Raw genomic sequence first — 12,492 nt, 5'->3', positions numbered from 1 at the left:
GGAAATAAGTTTCGTGATGATTTGCCTTGAAAATGACCAAAAAAATGGCTAAACGGCTGAGCCGCCAGTCGTTAGCAGTTAATTTTCCAACTTTTTGTTCGATTTAGGGAAAATAGACCTACCAAGAAATTCGAATTCGAAGTGCGATTTATACATTGATTACGAGATTGTTGCATTACCCCCCCACCCCCTTTTACAGGCAGGGATTCAAGTTCTGATTGGATTGTCAGAAATTACGTTCTTCATCCCAGTGAAGTTCCGGAGCTGCAGGCCTCCAGGTGGTCTCTATACATGTAAAAATGAAAAAAAAAATTTTTTAAGTTACAGGTCAACTTATAAAACAAAATATGCATCTTTTTTAATGTTATTCACATATTTGAAGATAAAAGATGCATACCTATTTTGTTTTATAAGTTGATTTGTTACTTTAAAAAAAAAAATTTATTTTTTTATTTTTACCTGTACAGAGACCACCTGGAGGCCTGCAGCTCCGGAACCTGGAGGTCTATCCAAAAAATCTTAAAACTTCGTGAAATTCATCATATAAGAATGATTTTATCTCTAATAACCTATCCTCTCAGTCCAAAGATAAAGCCTAGGTGCCAGGTTTACGCAAAGGTTCAAAACTCCCCCCCCCCCCCTTTTTCTTTGCATAAAATATATTTTAGTTTTCAATATGAAAATAAATGATGAAAACTAATGCCTGAAGAGTCAGTAAAACTTGAGCAGCTAATACAACTGCCGCAACTGCCACAGCTACCAGAGGTTCGTCCAGATTCCTGCCGAGCCCTGAAAATTGAATCAAAATCAGTTAGGTTAGCCAGCAATGAAAACATGATTTAAAAATAACTGTCTCGAATAGCCTTAAAGTTATTAAAATATCTAGCCAGTAAAACGGTAGGTATAATTTTGTCTTTTGATGATAAAAATATGCAAAATTATATAAAAAAAAATAAGAGATACACCCAGTCAATTTAGCCACTAATTAACGTTAAGTCATGGTAAAATGCTTAATAAATAGGTCCAACATTATAAAATATAACTAAAATATTAAAGGGTAAGTAAATAAATATAATTATCTAGTTTTTACATTTAATAAAGCTTAGGGTTAAATAAAAAAATACACTACCTCGCTGAGACCTGATCTTGCCAGATGTCTTTGCACAACATAGATTTGGTTCCCCAAATATCTTTACATGCTGCGCCTCCCCAGTACTCGTAATCCCCTGTCACAAGTAGATGTTCACAATCATCTTTTTTACCCATAAAAAAAAATATTTGGAATTGAGGCAATTCTTTCCGTGCCATGATATATATTTCTCGCATCGTATTATAAACAGCCTGTTCTCAGATATAAAATTTACAATTATAAGATTAAAACCCCGTGCCTTAGGCATCTCGGGGCTAACAAAACTGGTTTTAATCTTATGATTGTACATTTTATTTTCGTAGAAAACTGGATATAATACGATGCCAGACATAACTTTTAAGTATGGCTGAGAACCGGTCCTAATCCACCAGATATGAGAAAGGGATCTATATGAAGCTTTCCTAAAAATAGAGGTTAATCGGTTTAATGGTTATTTCAACCTTAAGCTAAATACAAAGAAACCTTACTGCTTTATAAAATAGAATTAAAATTTACATCAAGTTAGTTGTTGCTGCGTTACTTTTGCTAAAATTATATTTGTGAATGTGCAATGCATGTGAACGTTCCTGTTGATGATGAAGATGACCTCCATTCTCCAGTTGATGAGCTGGAAGACCTCCAGGTATCATGGAGGATGTCATGACTAGGAGATACTGAGAATCTGGAATCCTGAAAGCATTGTCAGGTTAAGGATTATGAATGATCAATCAGACACTAGATCCATCCAATTTTTGAATTAAATTCTTTCGTTATGTATTATTTAAACAAAATAAATAAAGACAAAAACCCATCCTGTTACTTTTATATGAGAATATCTTAAGAATTTAAAAATATGTTAATTCTGTTCAAAGCGTAATTTTTAGAGTAGTTATTTGAAAATTATGGATATCTTTTTTAAAAACAAAATTCTTTTAATAGAATCATACGTTGTACTAAAAAATCAATAGTGATAAATATCAAAGATTTAGTAACCGTATACTTCTTTCATTTAGAATTGAAATTTGAAACTTGATATTTTGACTTTGAACTTAGAATTCATACCTACAGAATGTACTTTTAAAACTTTTGATTTCTTCATTTAATGCTATGAAAGTCCATAGTTAGTTATTTTTAAACAAAGCTATCCAAAACGTTCCGGGGTTGTTTTTTAATAGACTTCCAAAATCCAGACCCAACTCGTCAAAAAACCAGGTTTTTTGTGGGTTAATAAGAAATATTATATAAAAAGCTTTAAAATAAAGTAAATATTGATTAAACTGATTGTTTTAGGAGTTTTAACCCCCTCTAAAATAATTTGGGATGGTATAAAAATAATATGTTTGTGTTATACCTAATGAAATTTAGAAAATAATATTCTACTAAATTTAAAGAATAGTGTAACAATCCATTATTATTTACCTAATAAGTTTACTATTAACTTGATAGTAGAATAAAACCCCAAAAGCCCACTGGCCTTTTAGAACCTACCAAAAACTCACAAAAAAACCGGGTTTGGGTTAGGTTATGTGTTAACAACCCCGTAACGGTCTGTACGTTCTTGACTACCTGTAGAGCTGACTTTAGAATATCTTGTGATTTATTATCTGCAACCATCTCCCCGGGTATGGAGGGGTTACACGGATCCAAAGGGGAAAAAATTTGCTCCATTTCTCCATCGATTTCCTAAATTCACAAAAAATGTCAAACGGTATTAATGAAAGTAGAGCTTTGATAAATCTTTTCTAAAATAGATAAGTTTTAATTTAAAATAAACATGTGCATTTTTAAAAAGAAAAAGGGTTATTCTAACAAGGACTACCTAATTAAAATATTTTCTTATATTATTTTAAAAAGCAAATTCTCTTAAAATCACAAAAAGGCAAAAATTCTTTGAAGACCATTGGTTTAGAGGTCATTGGGGCTACAAACTTCGTCGTGAATGCATCGAAAACAAAAGTTGTTTTTGTGGTGAAGGTACCTAACTGCTTTAATTAATCTAATCCAAAAAATTAATATTGGTATAATGCTTCATAGAAGAAAAGCTACTCTATAATAAATTTCAAAAGAGGACAAACAAAAAATGACCAAATGTTAATAATTGTTAGATGTTTTCTACAATTACAGCATTAAAACGCATACATATTGTCTCAATAATTATAAAAATTACCTTGCTTCTAAAGTTGAAATTAATTTGACTTAGGACCAAAGCTTTTGAGTTCATGGGATTTAGTTGATTCACTTTACTACAATTCTGAAAATAGCAACAAACATGTCATTTTAGTTCTTGCACATATATTGAGTAGGATGACTGTATGTTTATGTCTGTATCAAAAGATCGCACTAACCAGTGGACCGTTTTGGTAGATGCTTAGAATGGGTAAAGGCAGATTGTTATAAATTTCTGGGGAGAATCACAACTCACCTCCCAAGAAAAACAGCCCAAATATATTCTTCCCAAAAGCTAAAAACAATAATACCACAACGAATAAAAAAGCTCAATTATAGGTAAAATAAACCCCGTTTCAATCCAGTGGTTAAAAAGGTTTGAACAATAGACAGAAACAGAAAGACATTCTATCTATTATTTCTTATATAAATTACAAACAGAATCGTAATATGACGGATAAAATTAAGTAAACAAATCGAAATTGCGCCATAGAAAAAATCAAGAATAATCTAGAATCATTCAGATAATAAAATTCAATTTCATTTGTTCCGAACGTAAGACAACAATAAAGAAAAAAGATTTATTTCAATGGACATTAAAACCATTAGTATAAAGTAGTAAGATTTTGGTGTGAAGCTCAAGATCTTGTACTTTTCAAGGAAGCATTTAATACATATTTTGGGTGGTTTTAGGCTATTTTCTTTAACTTCCTAGAGGCTGAATAGGGAGATCTACTTAAATCTACTAAAAAGTATATTTATGCACTCTAAATAACAACAATTAAAACACTTCAAGATAAGGGAAAGTCAATAGCGAAATATGAAAGCAAATAAAAGCTGCCAAAAAGCAGTCTGACCGCTATGAAGTTGTGTAATGCGTTTTCAAAAATGATAAAATGGGATAATTGCATGAAGTACATTTAAGAAATAAATGATTTCAAGCATATAAATTTGTATCACAAGAATAGGATTTTCAAGTCTTGATATATATTTTTATAACTACATGGTAAAAATTTAAATTCTTTAATTCATATGCCCTGTAAATGTAGTTTAAACCAATGAACAGAAAAAAATATGCAGTTTACTAAATTCAAGTTGAAATGCATTTCGTGCAACTACCCCTTTTTAGATAGACAAATATTCAAAAATCTAGCTTTAAAAAGCAGCTGAGAAATTAACTCATCTCCCCCATAGTTGCACGAACGTACAGACGGACATACGAAATATGTTATCTAAAGAGAAGCTTCGCTACTAAAATTAAAGTTAAGATATGAAATCGAGGTCAAATTACAATTATTGCGTAATTATGAAATAACCGGTCATTTCTTAATTAACGCTATCACAAAATAACGTAAAATAAATAAAAAGTAGTAAGAAAATAGATAAATACATTATATTATAGCACATTTATATAAGAATAACTATTTTTATAACATTTATATAAAGTTATAATTAATAATTTAACCGGTTAAAGAATAAATGGCGAAGTACATATTAAGTATTTTATACAGCCACGAGGCCTCAATTTTTCTAATGGACAAACGGACGTACAGACAGACAGATTAACATTTCCAATTATTGAGTAGCTTCGCTATTAATAACATCACTAGAATCAAGAATAACTTGACAATAACATTGGAATTCGTTCTGTAAAATTGTTATATTATTATATCCTAAATAGAAACAGCTGAATTAGGGCTGCCAACTTTTATTAAAGTCAAACTGCTTATTTTTTATTATTCACTGCTTTTTTCATCAATGCCTATTTTATAATTGTTTCATTAACATTTATAACTAAAATAATATACTTGATAGTACAAAATATCAAAATCTTCCTTAATTTTTAGATATAATATCCAATTACAGCTTTTTATTTAAAATAGAAATATTTAATTAAATCAAAATGGTATATATACTAATTCTTTTTGTAATTAAAATTTGCCTCTACAGCTGATCAAAATATCTTTTTTGTACTAAAATAGCTTATGAAAGGCTGTAAATTTTTCAACAACTGCTTATTTTGTCAAGCAATAAAAGTGTCAAACTGCCAAACTTCCCTATTTTCAATTTAGCAGTCAACACAGATGAGCTGGTAACGCTGTTGTTATTAATAAATAAAATTGGTCTCCCTATATGGGGAGTGGGAGATGGAAAGGGGAGAAAGTCTGGGACCCCTCGTATCTCTGCAAGGCGAGGCTACGTTAGGCAAAGTTACATTTTTTCCCACTTTTACTGGTATGGATACATTAGATAATGTTTATAATTGTCCTTAGTTGGCTTTATGCTTGAATTTTCTGACCTTTCCACCATTTCCTAGAGGCTAGAGACAAAGCAACTACAATCCCTTAATAAAAATTAGTAGTTTATGAGTAATTAATTCAATTTTACAAAATGACAACTTTAAACAAAGATATATTTTCTGAATTTTAATGAAATACTAGACTTTTTATACAAAAAGTTGGGGTTAGAAAAAAGCTTAGGTTGTATATCACATAGCTAGTGATTTTTTTGATAAAAATCTCATTATAAATATATTATAGAAAGGTTGCCATTGAATGTATCCATATCCATCACTAATGATCTTTACACCAAAGACTACACAAATATAGAAAACTTATATAGACATATAAGAGTTATAAAACATAATTAAATTGAATGATATAAATAAACATAATCAGCTGAGAAGAAACACTGCAATGTAAAGTGTATGTCTGTCTATTCTATGGGGAAAATGCATCAACTATATAAATATGGGATTAATTGTAGCATTCTTTTTTGAATTTCTAGGAGAATGTAATATTAACAATGCACTTGTAGGTGACAGGTTTTAAAAAATACCAACAAAAGTGATTTGTACAGCAAAAGTCACATGTCTTGACATATTAGAAACACTAAATATAAATTTTTTGTCAATCACTTTTTGATAATATCCTCAAAAAAATTCTTTCTTCATTACCCCGCCAAAAAAATGCATCATTTTGCCCTACTATTGCATGCTGTTTTGTAAGGTGTAATTCATTGTGATATTCCAAGCAGTTAGCATAATCCATATAGAAAAAAATTGATAATTTCTTAGGTGTGGATTATGCAAACAGCATGAGCTATATCTATTGTATGTGTGCTATAGCTCATACAGAATTGGATTTAGTAGTGCTCACCTAAACAATTATTCATGCTCAGAAGTAGGTGATTTTCAGAAAAACTGAGGACAGTCCATTTATTTTTAAGGACAGAGGAAAATTGTAGATTTATTTTATGAACCTTGGCTTTTGTTTTTATGCTCATTTCCTTGGTTTGATAAAACAAATTTCAAAGTTAACATCTAAAGCACAAACATCAATAAGTTGATAATACAGGGTGTTTTTTTTCAATAGGACAAAAGTAAACATCAATTTGACCTACTTATACCTAACAGATTTTTAAAAACAAGGTGTCATTTTTTTAATAATGTTGGAACATTTATTATTTAACTTTTAAAAATATCAATTATTACAATTAAACACCAATAACATCAAATTTATAATGGTTGGTGTCCCTGCCATAAATTGGCTATAATGTGGATTTGTTCTGTTCAAAAATTCCACCAATTTCTTATCTCACCATTTCAAATCTCTTTTGAGCTGAAGAACAAGCTTTCTTAATCATGTCAGGGTCAATTGAATCAACAAAATCATCAACCAGGGACTTTAAGTCTTCAATAGAAATAGGTTTGACACGATAGATATGCTGCATTACATATCCCCAGAAGAAAAAGTCCAGTGGATTCAGGTCAGGACTGTTTGCAGGCCAAGAAATCTCAGACTTGTTTGAGATCACATGTTCATTAAACTTTTCTCAGAAGAAAATCAAGGTTATTCAAAGTGGTGTGGCACGTTGCTCCATCTTGCTAAAACCACAACTGGTTTTTAGTTACCCTTTCATGGATTGATGGCCAAATCTTATCTGTCATGGTAGACTGAATTATCCATTTTCTGTTCTATTCAGAAAGGACCAATCACTTGTCCAGCACATAGACCAATTCACGCCATAATTGTTTATTGGCTTTGAGTTTTACATTCAACATTGATATATGGGTTTACTGGAGCCCAGACCTTATTTGTAGACTTGTTAGGTTCTTGCTTTAAAACAAAATACTTTGAATCTGACCATATAACCTTGTCCCGAAAAAAAAAACATTTTTGGTCAAAAACCACTCAGAAGATTGCACTCTAACTTTCTTGTTGTTTTAGGATAAACAAGCTGTAAAAAATGGAGTATAAGCTTTCCATTTTAAAATACGTCTGAGAATTATCCATATCTTTTTCACTGAAAAGCCTAAATCCCTGATTTCTTCCCTCAGGTGGGCTTACTCGTTTGTGTTACAATAATCTTCCACTTGTTTCACATGATCTTCTGAAATTCCCTTTCCTTCCCTTTGTTTTTGCTTAGCATTGCCTCCACTCTTCTTAAATCTTTCAATTGCATTGAAAAAAGCTGTTCTTAACGGCATTTCTCTCCTGTTTTTCAGATGGAACTCCACTCCATAGGATCTAATTACTTTGCTAACACTTCTAAGCTCTACATATTTAAAAATAACCCAAGTGATTTGGTTTGAAGGAAATGGCGTTTTGCATGTCATGACTTTTTGAGCAAATAATGAAAAAACTTAAGGATTTTTTAAAAATGAAATTGCAGATTTCAAAATTTCAAAATTTCTCAACATGATGAAAAAAATGACATCTTGATAATAAAAATCTGTTGGGTATAAGTAGGTTAAATTGCTATTTACTTTTGTCTTATTAAAAAAAAACATGTATGATATATATTCAAAGGAGATTTACAGGATTGCGTGGCAGGTGGCCAAACAGCTGAACATTAGGGTGGGTCGATTTTAGACATTTTTTTTCTGAGGCCAAAGCGGGGATCTGCACTCAATTTATATAGATATAATACACCTCTGGATGATTTAAAATTTATCCTAAGTCTTAAAACCGCTGACGACCAGACATTCAATTGTAAAGCTATTTGTAAATGGGAGTCAAAAATTTATTGAATCAGAACTATGGCTTCATGGTGCTCCCTGGAAAGGCCTTGAGGAGCTGAGTCAGAAACTTTTGTTCGTTTCAAAAAATCTCGTTCCTAGCCTGAGCAAATCTAAAAAACCTCTACAAATTGGACAATTCTCAATACACCTTAAAAAATTGTGGTTTTTTAGTGATTTCTAAGGCTAGGAACGAGATATTTTGAAACGGACAAAAGTTCCTGATTCAGCTCCTCAAGGCCTTTCCAGGGAGCACCATGAAGGCATAGTTCTGATTCAAAATTTTTATTGAATGTCGTCTTTGCATACTAATAAGTAACGAATTGTATTTTTAAGTGGTCGTGTTCTAAAACTAAATTTTTTAAAATTCTTTTTCGGTCAGAAATGTTTTTAAGGTTAATTTTGTCTGTTGCATATCCCCGCTTTGTCTAATTCCGATATGAACCCGCCCTACTGAACATACAATATTTAGCCTTACACTTAATAAAACTACTGATATATTGTTATGTCCCAACTGCTTTTACTACACATTATCATTGAAAATAGTGTGTGCCATATTGCAAAATTTTTATTTAAAAATCAGTAAAAATAAATGGTGTTAAAAAAAACCAATCACTTTATTTTTACAATATAAACCCTACAGTTTTGGTCAAAAGCTGACAAAAAATAATCTAATTCATGCTCATGTAATGACAATGAGAAATTAATATTGAATTTCAAACCTACTCAACTCTCTACAGTACTACAGTTTTAAGACCTAGTCCCTGTGGAGAATTTTTCCCACATTTATTACATAAATTTCTTATATGTGACTTGTGCAATTACCTAGCAGTTTAGTAAGAGTATGTAAACACATGCTCTTTGATATTGCTCGCAATAGTAGTGCATTTAGACACATATTTTCTGGTTGGATATAAGCCTATAAGCTGGTATTTTCACATTCTCTTGATCTTAACTGTGAAAATGGATGTTTTATTGAAAAATGTATAAAGTTACAGGCAACTTAATTTTCTACTGAAAATGAGCTTTTATTTGGCTTCTAGGCGACATAGTTTATTTCTATCATGATGTGTGGAAAACTATTAAAATTATCATATACCTAGAGAGTCATTTTAAAATGCCTAAAACTTTTTTGTTATTGAAGCTCAAGAGTTCAAATTTTGGGTATGGGTACTTGTGGCAGCCTTTCAATATCATAAATTAATACTTCAATTTCTAAATTTGAGTATATGGAACCCATTTATATCCAGAGGAAATCAAATTGGCTCGTTGAGGATCCAGATATAAAATTAGATAGGCTAAATATAAAAAAAGAACTAATAAGCCAACTTTTGTATTACTATGCTATATCACCTGAGAGATATTTAACTCTGTGAGGATAGCATAACACATGCGGGGAGCCCTATTCCTGCATGGTTACCCTTGAAACTGAATCTTATTCTTATTTTTATAGTAATCTGAATTTAAGACTGGGATACTGAAATCATACTGCAATGGTGCAGGATTATCACTGAGGGGTGGTTTTTTTTTGGGGGGGGGGTCATTTTCACTCCTCAAGTTGGATTGTGTCAAAGAAAACCAAGCATTTTCTATAAAAGATGTGTGTTAATAATCTTGAAAATAAATTGTGATTATTAGTAATAAAATACAAATAATCACCTACTCTAAATGTTAAATTATCTTTGATTTGGGTTCTAGACTTCTATTCCGTCCTAAAGGTCTCCGTGGCTAGCCCCTCTTCCCTTAGTAGTATCCACATTCCCCTCCGACTATAATTTTTCTTTTCCCTCTCTCCCCTTTCTTCTTCTCCCCTATCATCTCTCCCCCCATCCCTGATTGAATAATAATTTACCCCTCTCTGTTTCCCTCTTTTCCCCTCTTCCAAATCTTATTCTTTTCTTTCCCCCTTCTCCAAATTTCCCCCTCTACTTACTCTTTTTAAAGCAAAACTTTTCATTAGATGTATCTGTCCAATTGTCCGTAGCGGTTAGTTCTGATTGTTAAATTAAACATTTTAGAGAAGTCCTAATTTAAGGCAGTATAATATATTATTCCTATAACATTAAGGTATACTTTTAAAAGCGTAGCAACTCATAAACCATGACCAGAACGTTAACAAACGGCTTTATATAAGAAATGTCCAAATTAATTTTGATATATAGCAATTTTATAACAAAACACATCAAATTTTTGTCAAGACTTATATATTAAAAGCTCTGTGTTTGTGTTTTTGTTAATGTTCGTTTGTCCATCTGTCTGAACTGCGCTTTTATTGAAGTTTTCATCCTTGTTTTTACTCCGTCCCCCCCCCCCTCCCCTCCATCTCCTCTTATATCTGTCTTTGCTATTGCTTTTACCTTCCTTACTTTGCTTTTTTGTGCCATTTTTATTTCTTTTTTACTAAATTTACACCATAAAAGCCATTAAAATGTTATAAAATTATACTTAAAGTGAAGATTTATTAATATTTTATGATATTATGTATAAATAATTGTTATTTTTATAGTTTTTAGTATGTTTTTTATTAAAATAAAAGATGTATTAATTAATTGGTTTTCAATTTTGTGGACAAAAAATTACAAAATTAAAGCATTTTTGCTTAAATTTTATCTATATTTTATATATTATTTTTACAAAATTGTAGTTATAATTATTATAAGATTAATCTTTTACTTTAATATGTAATAGAAAATGCCATTTTTGAGAGTTTTAAGGCCATTTTATGGTATTTTTATATACGTGTATGGTTTAATTATATAGATAATATATATTATCTATATTTATATATGTATAGATAATATAATATAATAAAGACTTTGTTTATTTTTATTTTAATTATGTATTTAAAGATATTTTAAGTATTTGTTTGGATATCTTTTGATATTACTGAACCGATTGAGTCCTTCCATCTTAGGGAAGCTTCTCACAGGTCCCAAGATGGTTTAAGGCTATTTGAGTCTTAAATTAAATATTAAAAGTCCTAATGGATAAATTATTTTCTCTCGCAACACTGACCCTTCAAATAACTATTAGCTTTTTAATTAAGAATTCATTAAGTTTAATTGTTCTATATATATCTGAAATGAAAAGCTATTACAGATAATTTAATATGTTACTTGCGATTGGTAGGGGATCTGTAAATAAGTGTCTGATCGAAAGTGGCTAGAAAAATAGCTCAAAACTATCACGGGACCTCTGTGATCCTTGCCTAAAATTGAGAACCCAATAGGTTTAGACTTTAAGCTTAAGACAAAAAAAACATCTTGGCAAGAAATAAGAAAGTAAGCAAATGGAATCTGGTATCGATCATCTCTAAAAGTAAAAACATACAAACTTGAAAATTGGTAGCTGCCAAACCAATACCAATATATATGAAAATAGCCCGAACCCTATCTAACATAACCTATCTTTTGGATATATTATGAAATAGGTGCAATAACAGATCTATAGTATAGGATGTATTTACATATAATTACCTCCCCCCCCCCCTTTTTTTACAATGACCTTTTTCGTCTGCTAGCAAATTGTTTTCTGGTACTTGGCTGTGTCAGTATTCCCGTTGGGCCGTTACCATTGTTTGATTTTCAAAAAAAAACAATTGCGAGTCGGCACAAGGTCATTGCGATAGAGAAATACAGTTATTTAACCCTTTCTCCCTCTAGTGTTTTACTCTAATGGTGCAATTCCGTTCGTGTTGGATTAAATCTAGGTTTACGAGGGAGGGGAGGGACATTTGATAGTGAATTATATTTGGTAATGGTACCTAAAGTCATTAAACTTAGGTAAATCTTCATTGGTTCTGTTTTGAACTTTCAGTGTCCAATCTTTTTAACCAATAATTTTGATCTACAGAAGGAATTAGTAATCTTGATGTAAATCTATTTAACATTAAAAGCGAAGATTTTCTATAATTAGGGTCGGTCAGTCCGTAAGTCCGTGACGGATAGCTTTTTTCATTAATTTATGTATGTTAGAATTGTCCTATCGATTTCAAACTCCACATGGTGATTCCTTAGGAGATAGGTACGATTTACAAAGCGTAGCGACTCTAATCATTACCAGAATGTCCGTACGTCCATTTTAATTATGTTGATTTCAGGGGTGTATATTTTACGAATCTACATGGGATCCACAGCTCAGGGGGGGGAAAAAAATAATTGGTTGGAGGGAAAAAAAT

General features: G+C 31.1%; 1 protein-coding gene across 7 annotated transcripts in view; it reads right to left on the bottom strand.

Moving 5' to 3' along the window:
• LOC145329866 (uncharacterized) overlaps positions 1-12,492 on the bottom strand; it is a 241,850-nt gene that overhangs the window by 14,166 nt on the left and 215,192 nt on the right. For all 7 annotated transcript variants that reach the window (XM_080174307.1, XM_080174313.1, XM_080174310.1 and 4 more), the window contains exons 2-6: positions 3,297-3,382; positions 2,696-2,812; positions 1,721-1,819; positions 1,130-1,230; positions 704-789 (exon numbers count right to left, since the gene is read on the bottom strand). In XM_080174307.1, coding sequence (XP_080030433.1) covers positions 704-789; positions 1,130-1,230; positions 1,721-1,819; positions 2,696-2,812; positions 3,297-3,350 — 457 coding nt within the window. In that variant the 5' untranslated portion in view covers positions 3,351-3,382. The remainder of the gene's footprint in view (positions 1-703; positions 790-1,129; positions 1,231-1,720; positions 1,820-2,695; positions 2,813-3,296; positions 3,383-12,492) is intronic.

This window comes from Acartia tonsa, chromosome 10, assembly GCF_053477335.1.
Source record: "Acartia tonsa isolate MP-2025a chromosome 10, ASM5347733v1, whole genome shotgun sequence".
Lineage (NCBI taxonomy): Eukaryota > Metazoa > Arthropoda > Copepoda > Calanoida > Acartiidae > Acartia > Acartia tonsa.
This window is presented reverse-complemented; position numbering and strand designations above follow the sequence as displayed.